The sequence below is a fragment of the Plectropomus leopardus genome, chromosome 8 (assembly GCF_008729295.1).
Source record: "Plectropomus leopardus isolate mb chromosome 8, YSFRI_Pleo_2.0, whole genome shotgun sequence".
NCBI lineage: Eukaryota > Metazoa > Chordata > Actinopteri > Perciformes > Serranidae > Plectropomus > Plectropomus leopardus.
Window position 1 is genome coordinate 5,819,526 of NC_056470.1, and position 24,181 is coordinate 5,843,706.

At 39.7% G+C, this 24,181-nt stretch overlaps 1 protein-coding gene across 1 annotated transcript in view; it reads left to right on the forward strand.

The window, feature by feature from the left end:
* Positions 1–374: 374 nt before the first annotated feature.
* The window catches only part of LOC121946579 (ral GTPase-activating protein subunit beta-like), a 30,762-nt gene continuing 6,955 nt past the window's right edge, over positions 375–24,181 (forward strand). Inside the window, 28 exon segments of the mRNA XM_042491209.1 lie at positions 375–504; positions 1,537–1,757; positions 4,987–5,189; positions 5,469–5,635; positions 5,724–5,910; positions 6,203–6,334; positions 6,682–6,860; positions 7,269–7,337; positions 8,020–8,171; positions 9,304–9,541; positions 11,067–11,268; positions 11,404–11,571; positions 11,684–11,798; positions 13,080–13,227; positions 13,920–13,984; positions 14,084–14,228; positions 15,799–15,929; positions 17,002–17,184; positions 17,444–17,592; positions 19,677–19,864; positions 20,052–20,155; positions 20,697–20,852; positions 21,014–21,079; positions 22,057–22,266; positions 22,525–22,683; positions 22,853–22,945; positions 22,948–23,023; positions 23,155–23,277. Of these exon segments, the coding sequence (XP_042347143.1) occupies positions 1,581–1,757; positions 4,987–5,189; positions 5,469–5,635; positions 5,724–5,910; positions 6,203–6,334; positions 6,682–6,860; positions 7,269–7,337; positions 8,020–8,171; positions 9,304–9,541; positions 11,067–11,268; positions 11,404–11,571; positions 11,684–11,798; positions 13,080–13,227; positions 13,920–13,984; positions 14,084–14,228; positions 15,799–15,929; positions 17,002–17,184; positions 17,444–17,592; positions 19,677–19,864; positions 20,052–20,155; positions 20,697–20,852; positions 21,014–21,079; positions 22,057–22,266; positions 22,525–22,683; positions 22,853–22,945; positions 22,948–23,023; positions 23,155–23,277 (3,985 nt within the window). The 5' untranslated portion in view covers positions 375–504; positions 1,537–1,580.

A 24,181-nucleotide genomic window follows, 5' to 3' on the forward strand; every position in this document is an offset into this window, starting at 1 on the left:
ACTGTATATAAGGGGAAAGAATAAAGCTAAGGAAAAACTACTTTAAAATAATTATGATTACATATTTAAAATTATGTTACAAAATTACTGTAATTTTTAAGCACTTTTTTAGGTCATTTTCTTTTTACATTTATTTTTTATATTTTAAGAAATTTTCAGATAATTTTCTTGTACATCTGACAAATATCTTCTAATTGTTTTTCTTCACTTGCCGATTGCCTTCTTCCCAATTTTTGAAAGAAATCAAAACAATTTGCTCAAGGTACTGAGGGTTAAGATCTAAACAGGAGCACCTGAACGCAGCACCGACTCGGGTGCAGTTACTAGACCAGCACAGTGGGGGCGACAATCTACGCATCCTGTTTCCCGTTAGCTCACCAAGCTGCAATATTCAAGCCTTGACATTGCGAAGATGGACGCTGTTATGGTCTAGACAAGGATACGTAGAAAGCACAAACTGCGCGTTTCAGACCTCTGTTATGACAACATTTCCAGCTCGTCAAGGTAAAAGGAAAACCCCTTGTTACTTGACTTCTGAGCAAACGTTAGCGTCTTTGCAAAGTTATCCAGCTAGCAAAATGACAGCCAGCTCAGCTAATGTCAACGAACAGGCTAGCGCTGCGAACATTAGCTAAGCTAGCTAGCAGCGTCGCTTCAACTACAACGTAGTTTGAGATAACTAACTCATGAGTGAGCGCATATAGCCGCTGGTTTTTCGTAACGAAGCTTCTCGTCTTATCCAGGGAGACAGACGTGTAACACGGAACCAGCCTGCAGCTAACCTCGGCTAATGTCATGAAGAAAGACGAGGAAGATATTTTGATGTTAGTGCTAGCTAGCGTTAGCAAGCTAGTCGTTTTCAGACTCGTTTCCTGGTTGTGATTCCTCGGCTTGTTACCGATCCGAGGTTTAGGATATAAATGGTCCTTGACTTTGTTTAAGCCCATAGGGCATAAACATTAGCTAATATTCAGCTTAGGTAATGCAATGTCAGCTTTTATAGATATATATGTTTATTTTTGTAAGGAGAGGACGTCACTTTAGCATCAACATAGTAAACCTGGGCTGTTTGATGGGTCCTACTTACTGTCAAACTATAACTAGCTTAAATAACACCAGTGAATATGACTTAACTCCCTTTAGACGATTTGATCAAACGCTTTTTATTCCTCATTGCATGCAGTGTGCCACACGACGGTGGTTTGATATAAATTAATGTTGTTTAAAATGTTGTCAATATTCTGCCTTTTCCTTCACTAAATTACACTAGCTAGCAACGTAAGATTAAGGTAAATCAGAAACCAAATTAAACTTACACTGCCAAATGGTTCTTGTATAGTGCTCAAAATCAGAACATATATTTTACAGTTAGAGGGGTGCATGTTTCTCTGCAGAGTTACATATTGACAGCTTTAGAGAAGTAATCTCACAACTGAGGAAACAGCTGTCATGGTGCTAGATATTAGCCAAATAGCATATTCATAGCTTTCTCAGCTTGTCATGTTGAGTTGCCTTCTGTGTTTGTGTTGTCTGCAGGTGGAGGCAGGAGGTGTGAGTAGAGTGCAGTAGACATCAGCAGCATGTATTCTGAGTGGCGCTCGCTGCAGTTGGTGGTGCAGAGTGACCAGGGCCACCTCAGTGTCCTGCACACCTATCCCACTACTGTGGGCACGGAGGTGGCAAATGCTGTGGTCAAGCCTTTGGGTACAGCTGTAAGCCCTGTCGCCACAGAGAACATCCTCAAGACAGATAAGGAGGTGAGAGAGATTGTTGTGCCTTGGATCCCTTTATGCACACTTTTTGACTTATCATTTTAATGGCTTCGTAGTCTGCCAAGCTAACAGTTCCATCACAAATTTCTGGAAAATCTGTCAACTTTAGAACTTATTCCCATATGAGTTACAGGAGAATTCCCTTATTGATGTATCATAAGATGTAGTTTAGACAACACCAGCTTAATGTAAACCACACTTTTTGATGGTGCTATCACTATGCTAGGTTATATTTTTTGACAAATTGCATACCCTTTCAATAGAAAAATTCAAGTAAAAAATATAAAGGGCATGATATTTTTGGATTTAGATTCAGTTTTTTTTTTAATTGAAAGACAAACCACTAACAAAACAGGAGGAGGATAGAGACAATAGATACAAATTCCAATAACAAACGATGTGCCCAAACATAAAAATGAAGTTTAATAGTTACATGTTGCACTGACAACATGTTGGTGTGTGCACGATTGTGTGTGTGTGTGTGTGTGTGTGTGTGTGTGTGTGTGTGTGTGTTTCACATGGTCAGTCTGAAATGAAGTCTGTAGTGTGGATGAGTGGATGGGCGACAGAGAGGCGAAGAGACATGCTAAGAGAGCATAAGAGACAATCCTACAATTGCAGCCATCAATGCTTCTGTTTCTATTATTATTACAACCACCAGCATCACTAATAATAATAAGGATTTAGATTCCCAAAAAGCTTGTTATAGCACAGGGTTGTTAGTAAAAACACAAGGCATCTAACCTCTTTAACTGAGGTTAAGCTCCTAATATCAGTTTAAATGCAATGCAAATCAAATTTGTGAATAAACTGCTTAGTGTCACCACAGTGACATTCAAAAAGTTTTTGCCCTGCACAATCACCCTTTTTATATGACATGCTGCATTTTCAGTCATTAGGTTTAAGGAAAGACCTCCTACATTGCTGGTGTTGTCATAAGTGCCATATGTAAGCTGCACCAGCAAGATGCTATTAAAATATGAAGCAAGGAGCCAGACTTAAATATACATTGACTACAGGCTCTTTGCCACTGCAGTCAATGTAACTCTTATTAACATCCAGATGTCTAAGTCACTGTGTTACTGTGATAACCAATGTAGGTGTGGCCAAAAGTCATTGTGCTAATTGCGTCCATCCCCTCACCCGTTTTGATTTCATTATGTTTCAGTTGGATTAAGTCAACTTCAATTTTTAAGGTCTAAATTTTACTCAGTAATTACTCAGAAAAGCAAAAATACTTGATTTAAAAACATTTTTATACCCTGTCTTTCACTTCTTTGTAGAAGCACAATGATCATTACATCTGTGCTTCCTCTTTAGCATGTCATTATCAGGTTTGCACTCCTAGATTCAGGCAGTTTCTCTCGTGCTTCCTTCCATTCCATTTGCATTTCAGCTTTTCTGTGTTTCTGTACATTATACATATAACTAGGCTGCTGTGCAGCTTGGGGACAAAGATCAGTGCTATGTTGGATTTGTGCTTTGTGTCATTGTCATAGTGCCATGGGGTTGCATCCACTGTAGAGCAGGATTTATTCAAGGGCCTCTCTGTGTTTGGGTTCATCCATCATTTCCTTAATCCTTACCAGTGTCTGAGTTCTTGCTTCTAAAGTCATGGTATTGTGTTACCACCGCTATGGTGCCCTGTAGGGATGATATTGTAGACCCTGATTTTGACCAGATGAAATTCTTGACATTAATGCTGAAGAGTTGCATATATGTTTCATGAGTCCTTTTACCCTAATGCCCTTAAAGTCCATTTAAATGCCATTAGGCAAGTCCCAGTTGGGCTGTTATGTGGGCTTCACTCATCTTTAGTGTAGCTACTCTAGTATATAAAAGCAAGACTTATGGAGTGCTACAGAAGTAGCTTCTCCTTTCACTGCAGGAGGCTTAGGCCTGATGCACAAGTGACACTTCACCCTGCCTTCACTTCAACTTCCATGTTAACAAAATCAAATGCAGTTTATGCATCTGTTTGAATGTTTATTTTCTCTGCATGTTGGCATGGATTATGCAAACGAAAAAAAACAACCTTTGTAAATGCATATTTCCATATCTTAAAACCTCTAAAGCACACACTATATAATCATTGCTAGACAATGTTAGTGTGTTATGTATGTCCTAAGCCCTTCTGTTAGATCAGGACAGTTTTTGATAGTTTGTTATTGGTTATAAAACCCAGATCAGTTTTTGATTGGTTTTGTTTGTTTGCATCGTATAAACCAGCTGTCAGAAAAGTCTCCCATGTGCTGTGATAAAACAACAGAACGTCTGCTAACACACACCACTGTGAGCAAGTGAACCGCAGAGCTCACAGCAAGCTGGCACTTTCAATTAATGATATGACAGCGTGTGTCAGGACTCTGGAAGGGATGTAAGAGGAGCTGAGTTGGGTTCCAAGTATTTTAGCAATATTTCTCAGGTGCACCGACATCTGAAGTGCCGCCGCTGCTTTGAACTTCACTTCATGCAGAGGATAAAGCTAAGATAAATCCTCCTGCTTCTACTGATTCAACTGACTCTCTCCTTTTCATGACTGTTATACAGAACACCGTCGGAGATTATACAAAATATTGCAGGAAACTGTCAGGGGAAGACCGTATGCAGGGTTTTAATGAAGGCAGATTTTAGGCCAAGTAGCAGTATTATGTAGGAATTAAAGAAATCCTAGATTGGACCTGTTATGTACAGATACTGAACATGTGAGGACGTGGATCATGATCATGGGCAAGAAAACATAATTGGGACATTCCAAGTTGTCTTTGGTACATTAACTCTGGTGTTTAGATATAAGGTTAACTGGAGATTGATGAACTGGTTTTCATACACTACTTGCCTTTTGAATAATCTGACCCGCTTTTGATTTAGTAACAAACTAAAAGACATACGGTTTGGAGAGGCAGTTAATTGTTATTGCCTTCATCATTTTGCCCTAAACCTTTGGCCTTCCTTGTTATGAGACAGTAAATCTTATATGCTGAACTCATTATGCTTACTCCCGTGACACAGAGCAGAGCATAGCAAGGAACAGTATTATATCAAAAGAATGGCAGCACTTGCAGAATGTGACACTGTTGAATTATGTTTTTAGAGCTGTTTGTCAGATGGAGGGGAATACAGGACCCTGTGACAGAAATATGCTGCAAAACAAACCAGTAACTCATCACTTAAAAACATTCACACAAATTGATGAAATTGGTTTGGTTCCCAGGTGAAGTGGACCATGGAGGTGCTGTGCTATGGCCTAACCCTTCCCCTAGAGGGGGACACTGTCAAGCTGTGTGTGGATGTGTACACAGACTGGATGATGGCCCTGGTGTCACCCAGAGACTCAATGCCTCAGCCTGTAGTCAAGGAGCCTAATATGTATGTCCAGACCATCCTCAAACATCTCTACAACGTCTTTGTACCAAGGCAAGTGTTCACACATGAGCCTCTGGCTGCCATTAGCTGTAGTATTTAAATTGATATGTGCTCATTTTTTCTGCAGCTTTTAGTGTCACTCTATCTCTGAGGCTGATGTCACTAATAATACCTGCTGTTTTCTTTGTGTTGTCACTCTGATTCCTTCTCTCTCTCTCTCTCTCTCTCTCTCTCTCTCTCTGTCTGTCTCTCTCTCTCTCTATCGCTCTCTCTCTCTCTCTCTGATTTCCCCCCATCCCCTCTTGTTGAACTCTCTGTCTCTCCCTCCAGGCCCGAACAGCACAGTCTGAACCACATCAGACTCTGCCAGCAGGTCCTGACTGCAGTCCAGAAATTGGCACGAGAGTCTGTTTCCATGGTGAGGGAAACCTGGGAGGTGCTGTTGCTCTTCCTTCTACGCATCAACGACACATTACTTGCCCCACCTACTGTTGGAGGTATGTCCCTCCTAGTCCTACACAACCCTCACTGCTGTATTTTTTGTAGTTCTTAATGAAAAGTAATAATATAAATAATATCTTTCAGTCGGGGTGGCAGAGAAACTGGCAGAGAAACTGATGGCAGTGCTGTTTGAGGTGTGGCTACTGGCATGTGCCCGCTGCTTTCCCACGCCACCATATTGGAAGACAGCAAGGGAGATGCTGGCCAACTGGAGACACCACCCTCCTGTTGTGGAGCAGTGGAGTAGAGTGGCCTGTGCCCTGACATCCAGGTGAGAAAGGCATCAATACAACTTAAACTTGGATTTAGTGCTTGAGGTTTTACTGAGTTATTTGATAAGGGTTGAGATAAATGGCCACTTGACTTGTCTAACCTGTTGTCTAACCTCTAGTGTCTACAGAGAGGAGAAGCAAACCTAATTTAAAAAAGAGAGTAGTAGCCTCTGAAGTGGGAAGTATATTGATGGTTGTAAAAATTACGGTAGAAAAAATAATAATAGAAGTGTTTTTATTCTCCACTAAGTGTAATAATCTGTTTATTTCTTTCTAACTTCCTTTATCTAGACTCTTGCGCTTCACCCACGGACCATCCTTCCCACCTTTTAAAGTTCCTGATGAAGATGCTTGCCTGATTCCTTTAGAGATGGACAATGACTGTGTGGCACAGACGTGGTATCGTTTTCTCCACATGCTTAGGTGCGTAAAGCCTTATTTTGTTTAGCTCTGACCTGAAAAACAGTTGTTATTTCCTCATCATATTGACACTATTGGATGATTTTTCATGTGTAGTAAGGGACAGGGAAAGAGCCCCATATCTTATACCCCTTCTACTATCAAGTCTTTTCCCCTCTCTATATACTCTACTCCCTGTCTGTTAAATGTCTATATTCCTGTCTCAGTGCTGACAATATTAAATGTCAGAGAACTGATTCCAATGTTTCAAAGCCACGGCAGAATCAGGGAACAGATGTATGCAAATCAACCTCAGCGGCTTCTGTAAGCTTTTCTGTTTAATACCTGAATCTTTCTCTGTTTGTTTCTAGCAACCCAGTGGACCTAAGCAACCCTGCGATAGTAAGCACCACTCCAAAGTTTCAGGAACAGTTTCTCAACTCCAGCGGTATCCCTCATGAAGTGGTGCTGCATCCATGTTTGAAGCAGTTACCCCAGATCTTCTTCAGGGCCATGAGGGGCATCAGCTGCCTTGTCGATGCCTTCTTAGGTAAGAATCAAAATGAAAAGCTTTGTTGTTGAACATTTAGGACGGAGTGCTTTGCACGTTTTAGCCAAAGTACTACATAGTATATTAACATCACTGTTCATTTTGCAAAACATAGTGTTGTGTTTTGGATTTTTTGAAATGTGTTGTTCCTACCTTCTAGGCTTTAGAATCAGAATTGGCTTTATTGGCCAAGACTTATGTGTGCACATTAAATCAAAGGATACAAATGGATGCTCGAGTGTAGGAAAAATACATCAAAAATCTAAAACATCCATATTGTGTAGACAATGATACACAGAAGTGTTAAATATCGTGATTTAGTAGTGAAAATGGAGGATGTCGTTGCCTGTTGAAACATTTGAATAGAAACATAAACATGTCAGTGTGATTTCTTTCTTTACGCTGTAGGTGTCTCTGTTGAAAAGAGAGATGTACGGGAGAGGGTGTTCACTTTTTCGTCAGCGCTGATCTCTCATGGTACAGACATCAGCTTATACATCAAACAATGAGATGGGCATATGATGGAGTGCTCTACAGACAGACTCACAATTTTTGTTTTACAATAACTTCTGGGTTGAAACTGTGTCACATACATAAAATGATACTGTGCTGAGCAAATGCCTCATGTTGTAAGTTTTTTTTGCCAAGCCCACCAAAAAAAACTGAAATCAAATGCCAGTTGTCCACCTGGAAGTGATTGTTGTTGATAGAGGGACGTCACAGTGATTCAGTCTGTTTATTGGTGATGATGTTATTAACAACAGGCGTCAGTCTTCCAGTAACAAAATGATATGTTCCAGTGATTCATATTAACCTGCAAGATTGTCAACAAGGGGTCTGTTGTGGCACCAAAAGTCAATCAAGATGAATGAATATTAATTTCTGCTGATTTGGATCTAACCATTGTTGTCTTTTCTACCAATGAATGCTGTCTATGATCACAGATTCTGAAGCCACTTCATTTCCTTCTCTCTTAACACTAAATATGGGCAAAATGGTTACAAGTGATTCAATTTAAGTTTTGTCCACATGAAAAAAGGGGGGGGGGGGTCCAGATTTATTTTTCTTTTTTGCTAATCAGAAATCCTACCCTCTTCTGCTATGTTGGGACTAAAGACCTCACTTTAGTTCCCAGCTCATTTTACCTTTCTGTCGACAGGTATATCACGTCCCAGAGCTGACAGTGCCCCGCCCACCCCAGTCAATAGAATGAGCATGTCTCCGCCCCCCTCCATCACCAACACCACGCCCCCTCACAGCCGCAAGCAACGACATGCGGTGGTCACCAAAACCACAAGCAAGAGTTCAACTGTAAGTGTAAGCATTAAATTAAACCGTAACTATTAAGAGCTGAGTTAGAAAAGGGCAACAATGGCTGTGGCTTGGGGAATATGTTTTGGGGTTGTCGGACTGTCCCATTCTTATAGAGTACAGAGAAGAGTACATGGAGATTTTTCAATTTGGCAAAAACATCCATTTAGAATCAAGTATGAACTGATTAGATTTTGGTAGTCAAAGGTCACTGTGATGTACTCTGTCTCATTCTTGTGAATACAAAATCTAAAGAACACCTTGAGGGTATTTCTTAAGATTATTGTGTTTTCAGGTCGTCTGTCTGTCGACCTGGAAGTGAGTTGAGGGAATTTCTTCAAATTTGGTAAAAATGTCCACTTGGAATCAGCAATAAACTGATAAGATTTTGGTGGTCAAAAGTCAAGGTCACTTTGACCTTGTGTCTGTCTAATTCTTTTGATTGCAATATCTCTAGAAAGCCTTGAAGGAGTTTCAGCAAATTTGGAACAAACGTCCACTTGGACTTAAGAAAGAAATTATTTGAATTTGGTGGTCAAGAGTAAAGGTCACTGTGACCTCATGAAACATTTTTTTTGGTCATAACTCCAGAATTTAAATGCAATTTATGGCAAATTCCACACAAATCTCTCACAGGATATAATGATGTGTGATGACATTTTATATCCCAAAGGTCAACTTCACTGTGACATCATAAGGTTCTGCAAAAACACTTTCCTGGCCATTATTCAACATCATAACTCAGGAACAGGAGAGACATCGGGTCAGAAACTTAATTAGTGACACGAATCTTGAAACTGTGCTGATTGTAGAGGTCGTCTGTGCTGCTGCGGGAATGTTGTGTGTGGAGCATCCATGTTTTAACAGGCATGGATATAAACTGTAAGTGCAACTTGACTGGTGCACCGCGGCATACAACAGCGAGACGGTAATTTGAGTTTGTTGTTGTAGTTGACAGAAAGAACAGGGCTAACACATTGATGACATTTTTTCATTTGCCTCTTTGAAGCCACACGAGCCAAGTTTTTTATGGAAGAATACAGTAAGCTCATCTTTTCTGTGTGGCATCTGCTAGTGACACTGGTCATGTTGTCAACAGCCTAACCAACAGATATCCCTCCCCACCCTGCAGGGCAGCGCTAGTCAGCCAACCAAAGCATCCCAGCAGCAACAGCAGCAGCAGCAAACGTCGTCTTCTCCGACCCTGCTTTCCAGCCCCAACCAGAGCAGCTGGGAGACTCGGCCCCTGCCGGCCCCTGCACGGCCAAAGGTCAACAGCATCCTCAACCTGTTTGGCCAGTGGCTTTTTGATGCCGCACTGGTCCACTGTAAGCTCCACAGCGGCCTCAGCAGAGACCCCAGCATGACCGGTAAGAAGTGAAGCGATGGCTAATAGCGTTTGCGTTTATGCATGGGCAGGTGGGTGTTTCGTGCTGTTCTTGTTTTCGTGGAGTTACCCGTGGTTTCAGTGTCTGTTATTTTTTACTGTATGTCTTTGAGATATCCTTTCCTTTTTTCACCATTTTCTCTGAAACGTCTTTGTGCCTTTCTGTGTGTGGAGGGCTTGGTTAGAAGTGGCCTGGTATGAGATTTCCATCTGATTCTAATCCATTTTACATCTACCAACTATTTAAACCTGGCTAAAACTGCATATAGACTTTAACCATATGCTCAGGAATCCATACAGCCATTTTATTGGTAAAATCATCACTATAAGAGTCAGTGACAGCACAAAGAGTACTTAGCATATGGAAAGAAATTCGGCTCATCATTGGCTCTCCATTTATTTTCCTCTTTTTTGGTGTAGTGTCCTGCACGTGTCTACCATGTCTGGTTAATGTTAAAGAGTTGTATTGGGTCAAAAGTCATGTATTGAGGAGAACAAAAAAGAGAAAAAAAGAAAAACAATTCATGCCTGATATGAATTGAACCCCAAATATTGGATCTGCTTTGATTTTGTGTCTCTCCACTATTTCTGTTATCTTGCAGCCTCTTTTATCCAAATTCTCCTTTCTTATAAATCTTGTAAGTAGGAACGGCAGCTTTTTCTTTCCTCACTTGATTTGCGTTTCTTGACAAATTTTCCTGCTTTTGAGTTGAATTCCTCATGATCATCGCCATTATCGCCATTGTTTTTTCTGTTCCCACTGCTTGTCATATATCAAAGTTCACCAGCGTTCTCCCAGCGTTTCTCCAAAGGTGATGGAATGGGTTTCACCAACTGACCACTTGTCTCGACCATAACGTTGCCAGTTTGTGACAGCGCCACCCAGTTTATAAGTTCTCATTTCCTTTTTTTTTTTTTTTTTTTTTTTTTTTTGGGTCACACTAATCCTTATTATTTAGTTTCAGACCCCTCCCCCTCCAGTTCAGCATTAACGTTTTGTTTTTTTATGATTTCCTTTCGTACTGTCAGTCCACTTGAGTTTTAATTTTATTGGTTTGGTGCCTCAATGCATGAAGTGAATGTTCTGTACTTTGAGTGACAGTCATGTAATTGCAACAGTGAGGGAGCTGACACAGGGATTTTGCTTTGTGTTCTTGCAGCTGAAAACATTTTATTGCCAGCACACACTTTGTCATGCTCTTTAGTGATAGGTTGAACTTCATGGCAAACTCTTTGTGTCAGAGTTCCCTTTTGAATGCTTTTAAATGATGTGAGTGTGTGTTTGCAGTCATTGAAGTGTTTGTTCTCTCCTGTTGTGATAGCCATTAAATATCTGCTTTATGGTGTTTTTTTAAAAAAAAACATTTTTTACTGTTTCCTTTTTATTGTAGTGTGCATATAGTAGCTACATGTCTATGTTTGCCTGTTTCTCATACACGCATGTATACTAAACAAAAACAGTGCAATTCAGGGTTCTTTCATTCTCTGTCTCTTTGCACTCTCTACAGCGATAGCTACTCAAGTAGGTCTGGAGCTGAGGAGGAAGGGGTCCCAAATGTCTACCGACTCCATGGTGTCCAATCCCATGTTCGACGCCAACGAGTTCCCAGAGAGCTACGAGGCAGGACGAGCTGAGGCCTGCGGGACTCTCTGCCGCATCTTCTGTAGCAAGAAAACTGGAGAAGATATTCTGCCTGTGTACCTGTCAAGGTAACTTCATTGTTTTTTTGGTGTGGGGGGGTTATGCCAAATTTTGACTAACTGTGGGTTTACTGTTTTAGTGACGTTTGATGTTTAGATTTTAAAATGAAAAACTCGAATTATTCTTTTTATGTGTTTCTGCAGGTTCTACATGGTCCTGATTCAGGGTCTCCAGATCTCCGATTTCATCTGCAGACCAGTTCTGGCGTCTATCATTCTCAACTCTTCCTCTCTCTTCTGTACTGACCTGAAGGGCATCAATGTGGTGGTGCCCTACTTCATAGCTGCCCTGGAGACTATTGTACCAGACAGGTTAGACTGGTTTGGGGCCAGTTACTATGTTATGAGCATCTTTTTCATACTGGATGGTATTTTTTATTGAGACAATTTCTTGAAGTTAATATGATTTGTTTTGCTATATCAGGGAGCTGTCCAAATTCAAGATGTATGTAAATCCTACCGACTTGAGGAGAGCCTCCATTAACATCCTGCTTGCCATGCTGCCTTTGCCGCATCATTTTGGCAACATCAAATCAGAGGTAAGAGCTTTGTTCTGTACTTTTTAATTTACTTATAACATGCCTATGTAGGGGTGCCCAGTAGTTCAGTTTGTAGAGCGGGTGCCCCATGTACAGAGGCTACGTCCTTGCTGCAGCAGCCATGAGTTTGATTCCAACCTTGGCCCTTTGCTGCATGTCATCCCCTCTCTCTCCCCCTTTCACACTTAAGTCGCCCTATCCAATAAAGGCAAAAAGCCTGAAAAAATCATCTTAAAACAATAAAAAATAAAATATAATGTGCCTCCATAGTGCAGCATTTAGTATGTTTTAAGGGTATCACCATTCTCCAAATCCATGCATTGATGAGACTTTTGATTTTAAGTTTTTTTCAGCGCTGAAGCCTATACCATAGTTAGTTAATGGAGTTTTAATTCATGAAGATCAACAGATCATGGGTTTAATGCGGTGTTACTTACATTCGTCAAATTTTTGGTGGTTGTGTCCCACCAAGTGGGACACAACCCCCATATATTTTTGGGGGTGGAGTACCACATTAATGCCATATGGTTAAGTTTAAATAATTTATCTAAAATGTGATAAATAACCATAACTTATTTAACCATTCATTTGAACAAACTGTTTAAGACAAACAAAAAAAAAAAGAGTCACTAGATGGCAGAATGGCACTTTACAGCAACAGCCTGAGTTTCTTGACTTTCTAAAGGCCAGCAGGTCCTGGTGGCTTTCCCGGTCAGATCTATTTGTTTATGATTCCTGCAAATATATCGTCCCAAATTTGCTGTATTGCCTGAGGTGGCTCATGGTACCCACGTGTAGAATAAGCAAACAAAGTGAAGTTTTTCTGTCAATGACACGTTTGTTGTTTTCATAACTCACGGAGAAGAAAAAATGTTGCCACACCACTGACTTCAGTGAGGCTGTTTTTTCTCAGTCATCTCTGGAAAAGTACAGCTTTAGGCTAGTGGTAAGTCATGCTGTGTCTTCTTTGAAGCGTAGGCTGTTTTTTTTTCTTTAAGAAGCAAGCAGGTTGGGGAGGGTGGGCGATTTCAGATTTCAGAAATCAAAAGCTCATATTGATTCCTTTTTTTTTTTTTTTTTAATTTGGAATGGATATTATGACACCCCTAGTATGCTGATATTGTTTTGGTGTGACTTTAATGATTTTGCTTTTTTTTTGTCATTGCAGCTTTTTCTTCAGTTTATGTAAAATCCATGTTGAAACATTTTCTGTACCATAAAGCCACTTGTCATTCAAAACAAAAACGCTGGGTTCTTTTCCATGTTGATGTTGTGCTTTAGGTTCTGTTGGAAGGGAAGTTCAATGAGGAGGATGGGTGGCCTCATGACCAGCCTGTGTCTTTCCTGTCTCTGAGGCTGCGCCTCGTCAATGTCCTCATAGGAGCACTTCAGACTGAGACTGACCCTACCAACACACAGCTCATCCTGGGTATCTAATAGCCTCTGTATATCTTACTTTTCCACTTATTTTGTTTTGCCTCACCATATTACAGGGTTCCTGCCTATCCTGAAAAATCTTTAAATGGCATTGAGTTCATCTTTAAATAAGGCCTTGATTGGTATTAAATTGGCCTATATTTATCTTTAAAAAGTCCTAAAAATGCAAAGACATTGGGAATAGGATTTTATAAATCTTTTTTTCTGGTGTTTCTTGTAAAATCTAAAAATAATTGCTAACATCTTGTTTGTGGAGTTTCGCGTGCAGAAGGAGAAAGACGAAATCACCCAGAAAATCAACCAGAAATTCCAAATATTTCCCACTTCAGTTGCTAAACTGAATAGATACTTTTATGATACTATATTCATTTTCTTCCATATACTTACCTCTAAAAGGTTGTTTTTCCAACATTTGATATAGATTATCTAACTTATTCACTTTTTAAAAAAAAAAATACATGTTTTATGTTACAATAAAATTGTCCTTGTTTAGTTTTCGTTATTAGAAAACTGGTATTAAACTTAATTCCAAGGGGCAATAAAAAAGTCTTAAAAAGTCCTAAATCTACCTCGCCTGAAGCTGCAGGGATCCTGTATTACTTGTGCAGTAATTATGACTTTTTGAATTATGTTAGTCTGTTATTCCATGTATTGTTTAACAATTGACCACCCCTCCTCTTTCAGGTGCGATGCTAAATATTGTCCAAGACTCAGCACTGTTGGAGTCCATAGGTGCACAGACTGAAACAGTAAGGCTCAGATCACAGCTTATTAACTGATGAACATTTTATGCTGCTAGTAGCAGTGGTGAACTGGACATCAACATGGCTTTGTTTTTGTGGTGGTAGGGGAGTATAGACGGGAGTCACATGACTGTGAGGAGTCAGAGTCACAGCCGTACCAACAGTGGCATTAGTTTCACCAGCGGGGGAAGCACAGAGGCCACCAGCCCGGACTCTGAGCGTCCTGCCCAGGCCCTGCTCCGAGACTACGGTAAGACACACGGCTGTTCTACGTACGCTAATATCCTCGTGCTTACATGTATTAACACAGTGGCGCCAGCTCTGGTCACATTGTACATAACAGACTTATTGGAGCATTATTTCATTTGAACAGTACCCGCTCGCTGATCGATGCAAAAAAACATAATGAATTAACATGTTTGTTCTTTATAGCTAACGTGGTTAAAGTTGTGTGCAGAGTTAAGAAGCGTTGGGTAAAATGTCTTTGTAGGTGACACCAAAGTTATTTGCTGTGATGCTGTGCTGTTGAACAACTGTTTGAGACGTATAGAGTGTCTGCTGAAAGCATTTTTTCTCTAATCCACTTGGTGCGACGATGTTGCAGTATCAAAAGCATTTCAAAGATTCTGTTGTTTCCACAGTAGGGCTGAGCGATGTTTGACTTAATTAATGTGTTGGATATTGTGATGTAGGAGGCTTTTTTAAATGTTATTTTTAATAATAAATTGATAACAACTGCTCTCATTAAATAAGTACTTTCACTAAACACTGTGCTGCTTCTGGGCAACTTTGTCCAGCAGGAAATGGGAGGGGGGTTTGCGTGTTCCTGTGGAATAGGACAGTTACATTGTGTCGTGAGTCTCAGTAACAGACCAGAAAAACAAGACTTGAGAGTTGGCAGGAGTTGTTACATGTGCTGTAGCCAACTCAGCATGACTTGAGTTTTTTTTTTGCTCATTATAAATTTATGACATTTAAAAAAAAGAAGCTGGATCTACATCTGAAAGAGGTTTCATATAGAATCCTCAGAATAATTACATTTTAAAGCATTACTTAGTGTGTTTTGTCCTCCTCAGGCTCTTTTTGGTAGAAACTGGACAGTAAGGTTGAGAAATACTCTGGATGCGACAAAATTAATATCAGTAAAGGTTTTTGGACCAAAATTAGAGAAACAATTCTACTTTTATCACAGCCTTTACTTAAGGCTCTGTTATTTCCATTGGTTTTTACTTTTTTTTGGTTTTATTCAGGCAATTTGATTGTTGAACACAAAGTCAGCCTTTCTAGAGATCATTTTAAAATTGTTGATTTGAAAACTCTGAGAAATTGTGGCTGTGCTCTTGTAGCAGCGCCCGCTCCGCATGAAGCAATGAAACATATTCTAAGAAATGTTATTCTTTAATGTTACAAATATATAGCATAACAGCAATAGTATATTTACGGTTCATCTTATTGTGTATTAAATATTAAGCATTTTTTTTAAACTGATGATTTTTACCAGAATGACCAAGCAATTAATTAATTTAGTCAGGTTTTGGTAGATATATCCAACACAGTTTTATTTTCTTTAAAAATCAGAAGTTGATTGCTCAGCCCTACTCCTTAGCAGGCCATTTACTATCTATATTTCAGTCTTCATCTGAATTTTCTCCACATTTTGTGCTGTACTGATTTTAAACTCTATGCTTGTGCATGATCCGAACTAATAACTGGGCATGCAGGACATTATGCCTGTGGTCCTGTATACCTTAGCTGTGTTGCCTGAATCCTGCTTTGCTCTGTTTGCGGTGTTTGGTATTTTGGGGTGTTATATGGTTTAGCTCTTCCAGATACGGCGGCAGGCCTGCTGGTGCGCAGCATCCACCTGGTCACTCAGAGACTCAACTCCCAGTGGAGGCAGGACATGAGCATTTCACTGGCTGCCCTGGAGCTGCTGGCTGGGCTTGCCAAGGTAAAGGTTCAATGTCACCAGAAAGAACAAAGCTGTTACCAACACCAGAGAGACTCAGTGTAACAATCTACAGTCATTACTAGCCCTCTAGTCCTAACATATATAGTATATAATCGGCACTAGTAATCTAAATTATTGTGGCATATTTATCTTGAACACTATCTGAATCTCAGCTGGTTTTGTTTATGTTTTCACAGTTTCGTCGCTACAAGAAATGCGACTGTAGCAAGTATCTCACTATCCTCACTCTTTTTTTAAGAAGCTTCAAAGTATATTTTGCTACAAACTAAGCCGTTAAAGCTGGAGAGCAGAATGGAAGCACAGAACGTTGTTGCCATTGAGATGATACACGCCTTGTTTAGTCATATCAGTGTAAACCAGCAGGTTCTAAGAACCATTGTATTGCAAGTAGTTGCAAGCTTCAACTCGTCTTGTTGCTAATCGTTGGTCTGGACTGGACTTAAGCTGTTAAATGACATGTTAACTGGATCTTAACCCCTGGTCTTGGTTAACTATTACACCTTTTGCCCAAAAGAGACAGTCTGGCCTCATAGAGAACACACATGATGGTGCTTTCGGGTTGTTAATGTTATCACAAGGTCCTCAAACTGTTAACGCAGTACCACAAATTACCACCATGAGAGAAGTTTCTGGACAGAGCGTGCACTTTCCATGCCTGGCTGTGCCCCTGATTCCAGTTAACTGGTGCGGTTGCTATGACACGTTGATAAGATGCGTCAGTATAAGGTCATGTTAGTAAAATAGCAGTTGACTATAATATAAAAATATTTGGCACTTGATATCACATAAATGAGGAGTGCTGAGGAGCAGAGAGAGAAGAGTTCAAGGTAAAATTAAAGTACATGAATGCTCGCTCTAACAATACTATAACTTTAAAACTCTTACTTTAAACTACACATAATCAAATGTACCATTATTTAGTAAAACAACCAGTATTTTACACAACAAAGCCTACAAAAACTGTTCACATAAAGGATTTTATGAGAAAGAAGAAAGAATTGTATAATTTACCTTTCATTTACCTGTGAATCTTTGTATATGGCTTAACCAGGTAAAGGTGGGAGTGGACTCTGCAGACCGTAAACGTGCCGTCAGCTCTATATGTGGGTACATTGTGTACCAGTGTAGCCGTCCTGCTCCTCTTCAGTCCCGAGATCTCCACTCCATGATTGTAGCTGCCTTCCAGTTTCTGTGTGTGTGGCTCACAGAACATCCTGACATGCTGGATGAGAAGGTAGAGGCTAAAAAGAGTTGAAATTTCACTCAAATAATTTGTCTGGTTTGAGAGGGATATATATTTTTGTTTTGTTTTGTTAAAGTCAACCTCTAACAAGAACATAAAGAAAATTACATTTAATTTCCTTTTTTTTTACTGAGAGTCTAACTTTGTTGGTAATTAAATTAAAATCTAGTCATAACCTCATTTTATATGGAACGAAAAATGTGCGCTCCTGCTCTGAGATTCTGTCCCACATTCATTTCTTTTGGAACAGGATTGTTTGGTGGAGGTGTTGGAAATTGTGGAGCTGGGAATCTCTGGCAGCAAGTCCAGACAGGAACAGGAAGTCCGACATAAAGGGGAGAAAGAGCACAACCCAGCTTCAATGAGGGTAAAGGACGCTGCTGAGGCGACTTTGTCCTGGTGAGACTCCTCAAAGTTTCAACAGTATTGATCAAAATCCACAGTTTGTGAGTAAAGTTAACATAATGTGTAACACTATCTATTGTTTGTGTATGAAAAGCATGATTTTGGTTATTTATCTGTGTATGTAAAAGGAGAATTACATTTTTATAGTCATTTAAACATTTTTTGTTATATTTGCATAAAATAGTAGTCATCACTATTTAATTTCATTTCATTTTTTAAATCTGTGTCATGGTGATAGTCAGACAGCAGTGTATGACACTGACACAAAAGAGCTATGAACTGGGAACCAGAGCAAACATTAGCTTTCCAGCTGTGACTTCTCCTTCTGATCTACAAGCATAGACACGTAACTTGATTTGGACAAAAGTTGTTTACAAGCAGGCAAACAAATGTCCATTGTAGAAGAGCACATTGGGGCTGCCATTGTTGCTTTGCATGCTAAATAGCCTAAGAACTGACACTCGGTTTTCTTTTCAGATCAGTTAGCAAGTGAGCTGTAGCCGTCAGAAGTGCTTGTGATGACTCAGATAAACAGTCACTCATAGAATGCTTCATCTAAAAAAAATAAAATGTATTTTTTTGTCTGGTGTGTGCAAACTGGCACTCCAGAAAATAACAAAAGAAGAATACTATAATAAGATCATCAAGCTTAAAAAACAGTGCTGCAACTGTCAAAAACGGTCAGTTTTAATGCAGACGAGTGTGCTTCATTTTCTAGATTCTGTATGAGTCATTCAGAGCATAAATGTGGCAGCAAAGCAGTATTTACTATGTAAATATATAGTGGGATAACGGTGTCCTAAGCAGAGAATGTCACAATACATCTCTGTGTGTTGTAATTAGAGTTTCTCTGTGGTTTGTTGTGGTGAGTCGGTCTGGCCGTGCACGTGTGTGTGTGTGTGTGTATCTCACTTGGTTGGTTTCCATTACAGATTTGCGCAAAAGTAATGTGTTTTTTTAATTGTCGATAAAACACAGTTGTGAGATGACTGCGTTTCCACTGAGTGATGTTATGCGACTTCCCCTCTCACAATAACATTCCAAGAATCATGACGATGGATGTTCAAAACATTAGCAGGTTTATTTCTATTGCAGCCACTGCACTAGCCGTCATTATTTCCAAACAAAGGCAGTTTAGGCATGTTATGCGAGTGATAATGGAAAGGCAGTCCCCTTACATGTGGGAGCAGCCATATATGAGGGATTTCTGGGAGATGACCGTCCACGATTTCATAGAAGAATTGTGGATTCAAAACTTCCAAATGATCAGCTCAACTTTTCAAAAGTTAAGTGATGCAATAACACCTCTACTAGTGCCTGCTACATCATGCATGAGGGAGCCAGTTCCTACCAACAAGGACATAGCCAGAGCATCATGTGACCCTTGCAAAATTTGGCTTTTTCAAATCCCCTGAAATACCATTTCATGTGAGCGAAAGAACTTTTTTTTGTAATAAATGGGAGTTTTTTTCAAATTGATGTTGCCATTAGGCATATTTTATATTCAAAATTTCAGATTGCGCCATTTGAGGGTTAATGGAAACCCACCTACTGGCTCGCTTACGCTACCACTTTGCACAATGCTTATACAGCAATTTCTGCCCACCCTCTGGTTCTCCCACGGTCAACGCTGTTAGCACTGTTGGTGTTGATTAGAATTGTTTATGGAGTAATTGTCTTTCGCTGATTGCCACCAGCTCAGCCACCTCCATCCGCCATGTTGAGAATGATGTCCAGACAACTCATACACTTTGAGTTTTGCATATAATCCCTTTAATACTGTTTCTGCTGTAGACTGCTAAAGGGGCATTTCTGGATATCTAAAAAAGAAAGTTGTCAGTGATACATTTGAATATCACTTGGACTTTATTTTTTTAACTCCAAAAAGAACTTTGTGTTTTGGTTGGACTCACTCTCTTAGTCACTGTACTAAATAATATATTTTTTCTATATTCCTGCTGATACAGTGACCTAGTTTTCACGCGTTTCCTACAGAACCTCCACTCAGCACACAGACGGCTATTAGAGAGTAAAATGCTCTGTCGCTATTGACCCACTTTGCTGTGGTGTTTCCTCAGTATCATGCAGGTGTTGGGGGCCTTCCCTTCCCCCAGCGGGCCTGCCTCCACCTGCAGCCTGCTGAATGAAGACACCCTGATTCGCTACGCCAGACTCAGTGCCACAGGAGCCAGCAACTTCCGCTACTTTGTCCTGGATAACTCAGTCATCCTCGCTATGCTGGAGCAACCTCTCGGCAATGAGCAGAGTGAGTCGCTTATCCTCCATTCTTTTTGACATTATAAAGGTTTATTGAAATACTGAGGAGAGTTATGGTTCACTTTAAATATGTTAGAGACTGTATCACCAGCCATGTACTGAGCACTGGTAAAATAAATTAGTTACCAACAGGCCATCCTGTTTCTCTGTAAATGAGAGTATCTCTGTCCTCACAGACCCCAGTCCATCAGTGACAGTTTTGATCCGAGGAACGGCTGGCAGACATGCCTGGACCATGCAGCTCTTCCATCAACCCAGAGGAGCACGGGCCAATCAGAGGGTGAGATCATCATTAGAGGTCGACATTTTTCCGGGAAATTCTGTGTTACGGGATTCCTGTGGGATTTCTGCAGAATGGGAGTCAGTTTCACCATTAATCATGTGACTGACGGAACAGGAAAAGTCAATGGTAGTGGGCAGGATTGGTATCATAGTAACAGGTTTGAACCAGCAATGTCAGCAGCTGGTAGTTAATTTCCACATAGCACAGGAAATATATGCATATGGAATCGTAAGTATGAGCGCACATTTTATGTTTCATGTCAAGCAGGTGAAGTCAAATGGATCGTTTTTTTTTAGATCAAATTTTCATGATTGTGATGCTGTTTCCAAATGTTTCAAAGGTTTAAATACAAAATTTACTTTGAAACCTAGATAGACATCACTTCTCTTGTGCTGAAGGCGGCACAAAAAAAGTGATGTCTGTCCAGCTTTCAAAGGGTTAAATGACATACTCGAGTTTTGCTTTTGTAAAAGCCCCACATCTGCTTCACTGATAACACCACTCTGCTCCACATCTGTCCTCCTCTCTCCTTCCACAGCAGGTGTTTGTTCCAGAGGGCCGTCCAACGCCCAACAACGGTGTGGGTATCAAATACAATGTCAAGCAGAGGCCCTTCCCCGAGGAGGTGGATAAGATTCCTCTCGTCAAGGCTGATGTCAGCATTCCTGACTTGGATGACATTGTCAGTAAAGAGGTGAGATTTCCAGTTCGTTGATCTCATATCCACATTTCTACTCATTACATATTAAATGACTGTACTTCGGGCACAATCTAAAACAAGATTGTTTGTTGTTGTGGCTGAAATGGAACCATGGAGTGAAATAATCGCCCGTACTATTTATTATACAAACTCAGGTGTGTTGTATGGGCTGGCAGGATGATTCAAGAGCAACAAATACACTGATGAGTAATTACCCACACGTGAGTTATTGGAGAGATATAATTTTACCCGGGTGTCTCTTGGGGGGGGGGGCAAAAAAAAAAGAAAGGGGGTCAAATCATTTGGTTTGGTGGAAAATCTATAATGGGTGCTAGATAATGTGCAGTTTCTCAATCCAGTGCAACACCCCTGCAGTGATTTGTAGTTTTTAACCCTTTGAAACCTGGAGCAGCATCACTTTTCTAATGCTGCTTTCAGGGGCTGTATTTAAACCTTAACCCTGAGCAAATTGCTGCCATTTCTTTCAAAATTATAGGAAAAAGGCGATAAGCAACTTGGTAAGAAATGTTCCACAAATTGCGAGAAATTAGTAGATTTCGAAAATTATATATATATATATATATATATATAATATATATATATATATATATATATATATATATATATATATATATATATATATATATATATATAAAGCTATGGAAAAAACTTTTCTCAGGTCTTGTCTTCCTTGTTTTGTTTTTTTTTTTTTGTTTTTATGTTGTTTTTGTCTTGTTTTACTAATTTCCAGATGATTTTCTTCTTTCTTCTTTTACTAATTTCATTCATTGGTCATTTCTTCTTTTATTGCTCATTGCCTTCTTCCCATGTTTAAAAAAAAAATCAAACCAAGTTGCTCAGGTTTCAAAGGATTAATCCCAAACGCTGGTTTGAATAGTTAGCACAGAGCTGAATCCAAGCATCTCTGACACAGTCTTAATAAAGTGAGCGTTATAAGCTTCAGAGGGGCTGAATTTATTATTTATAAGGGCTGTTGTACTGGATTGAAGTAGACTGTATAGATTAAGCTAATGAAAATGTTTAAAAGCACAGATTTGCACTACGTTTTGGGAGGTGACACTTCTGTGTTTGGACCACGGGACTTTCCATTTGTGGGTTAATGGTGAATTTATGCAATTGAGTGCCATTCATCAGCCACAGACTCTTAAAGTTGTCTCCCGTGTCTTCTTCTTTTAAGCTGGAAGTTCAGCACGACAATCTTCGTCTTCTGATGACCAAGCAGATAGAGTATGAGAATGCCTTGGAGCGGCACAGCGAGGAAATCTGGAACTCCAAGCCTTACCCCGACCCACTGACAGACTGCAAACCCCCTCCACCCGCGCAGGAGTTCCAGACAGCACGCCTCTTCCTCTCTCACTTTGGCTTTCTGTCTCTGGAGGCGCTCAAGGTTGGTAAACATAATTTTCTCTAACCATGGCCAATGAGAGCGAAAAGCATTTTCTGCCAATGTCAAATATTATACATGGCCTGAAGCTACTTGTACTTTACTTTAAATGGTGCTTTTGCATTCTGATTCTGTTTGTCTTGGGAAGTAATGATGTGAATAAATTATATGTATAAAGTATTGATTCTATACACATTTATAGTATTGTTATCGTTAATATAGTCCATTTAGAATGTATGTATACTTATTTATTATTGATAGGAGCCCAACAACAGTCGTCTACCTCCTCATCTGATTGGCCTGGAGTCATCCTTGCCAGGGTTTTTTGATGACATCAGCTACCTGGACCTGCTTCCCTGCCGACCATTTGACACTGTCTTCATTTTCTATGTGAGGGCTGGACAGAAAAGCAGTCCTGAGGTAAGGGACGACAGATTCTGAATGAAATAAAACTGTGTAATCATTTACATGTTTGGCTTGTTGAATGAAATGGCTTAAAAAAAATTGGAAATGCACAGATATTGACCTTAATATGGGTGCAAAAATCTCTTTATAATCATGAATGTTTTCTTGTGCTTGCGGTGATCAGATTCTAAGGAACGTGGAGTCGTCGTCCAGCGTCCAGCCCCACTTTCTGGAATTCCTGCTGTCCTTGGGCTGGCCTGTGGACGTGGGACGCCACCCCCAGGATGGACAGGACACCTAGATACCAGCTGGTCCCTCAACTCCTGTTCTGACAGCAATGACATACAACAAACAGGTAAGCTACTAACTACTGCACTAGATCTGAGGAAGACTTTGGATGAATGCACATCATAGAAATGTTATTTATCTACATGTTGGATATTCATGGTAACAAATCAATCAATGTTTATATTTTTTTTGCTTTAGAAGACGCAGCTACTCCCGAGGACACAGGAGGTTCAGTGTTCAACGGGGAGAAGAAAGTTTTATACTACGCTGATGCTCTGACAGAGATTGCCTTCGTTGTTCCATCTCTAACAGAAAATTCTGGTCAGTATTCACTTATTTGAATATGATTTGAAAGACATTATATATAATGGAAACAAGGGATGTACAGATGTTTAGGTTAACAATTTGGTCAAAAGCGAAAATCAATATTTTTTATGGTTGTTTATTTTCTTTTTTTGTTGTTATTTATTACCAATTTTGTACTTGATAAAGCAAAGAAATCTTCATTATAAAAATAACTGAGTACAAGTGAAGAGACATTCAGCTTGTCATTACACGACCTTTGAATGAGTAAAAGATTTATTCCAATTTATGTAACAGCCTTTAATATAACCTCATATAAGAAAAACATAAAAACTAGCTTCAAAAACCTTTTTATTTTATGAATTATACTAACCTCTCTAATATCTGTTTTATACTGCTGTGAAAACATGAATTTCTCCTTCAGACAAATGTATTTATTCACAAATTTGACCAAATACTAATTTTTAAAAAGATTACATTTGAACACATCATGTTAACATTGTAATTTACCTTCACCCAATACTCATTTTAAGCTCAGGTCACTGACTGCAGACAGCTAAAGTTAACTAGTTCTCCTGCAGATTTCAACACAAATTTGTTGTACACAATATAACAATATAAGGGGGAAAAATTGTGTGTGTGTCCCCTGATGATGGAGATTACTACGTGCTTTCATCCCAAAGGGGAAGATCTCTATTGGTCTCAAACACGTTTTCTATTGTAGTCCAGAGCCCTGCTTTTTAGACTGTGCAAAATGGATTTGACAAAACAGAAAAACATCGAACACTGCCATTGGTGAATGTCATCTTATTTACTGTTTGGCAGATGGCAGTCAACAAGGCAAATAACGGCTGATACTGATCTTCGGACGATAAATCAGTTTATCACTACTAAAAAACCCAGCGAGGTATTCAGGGTTGAC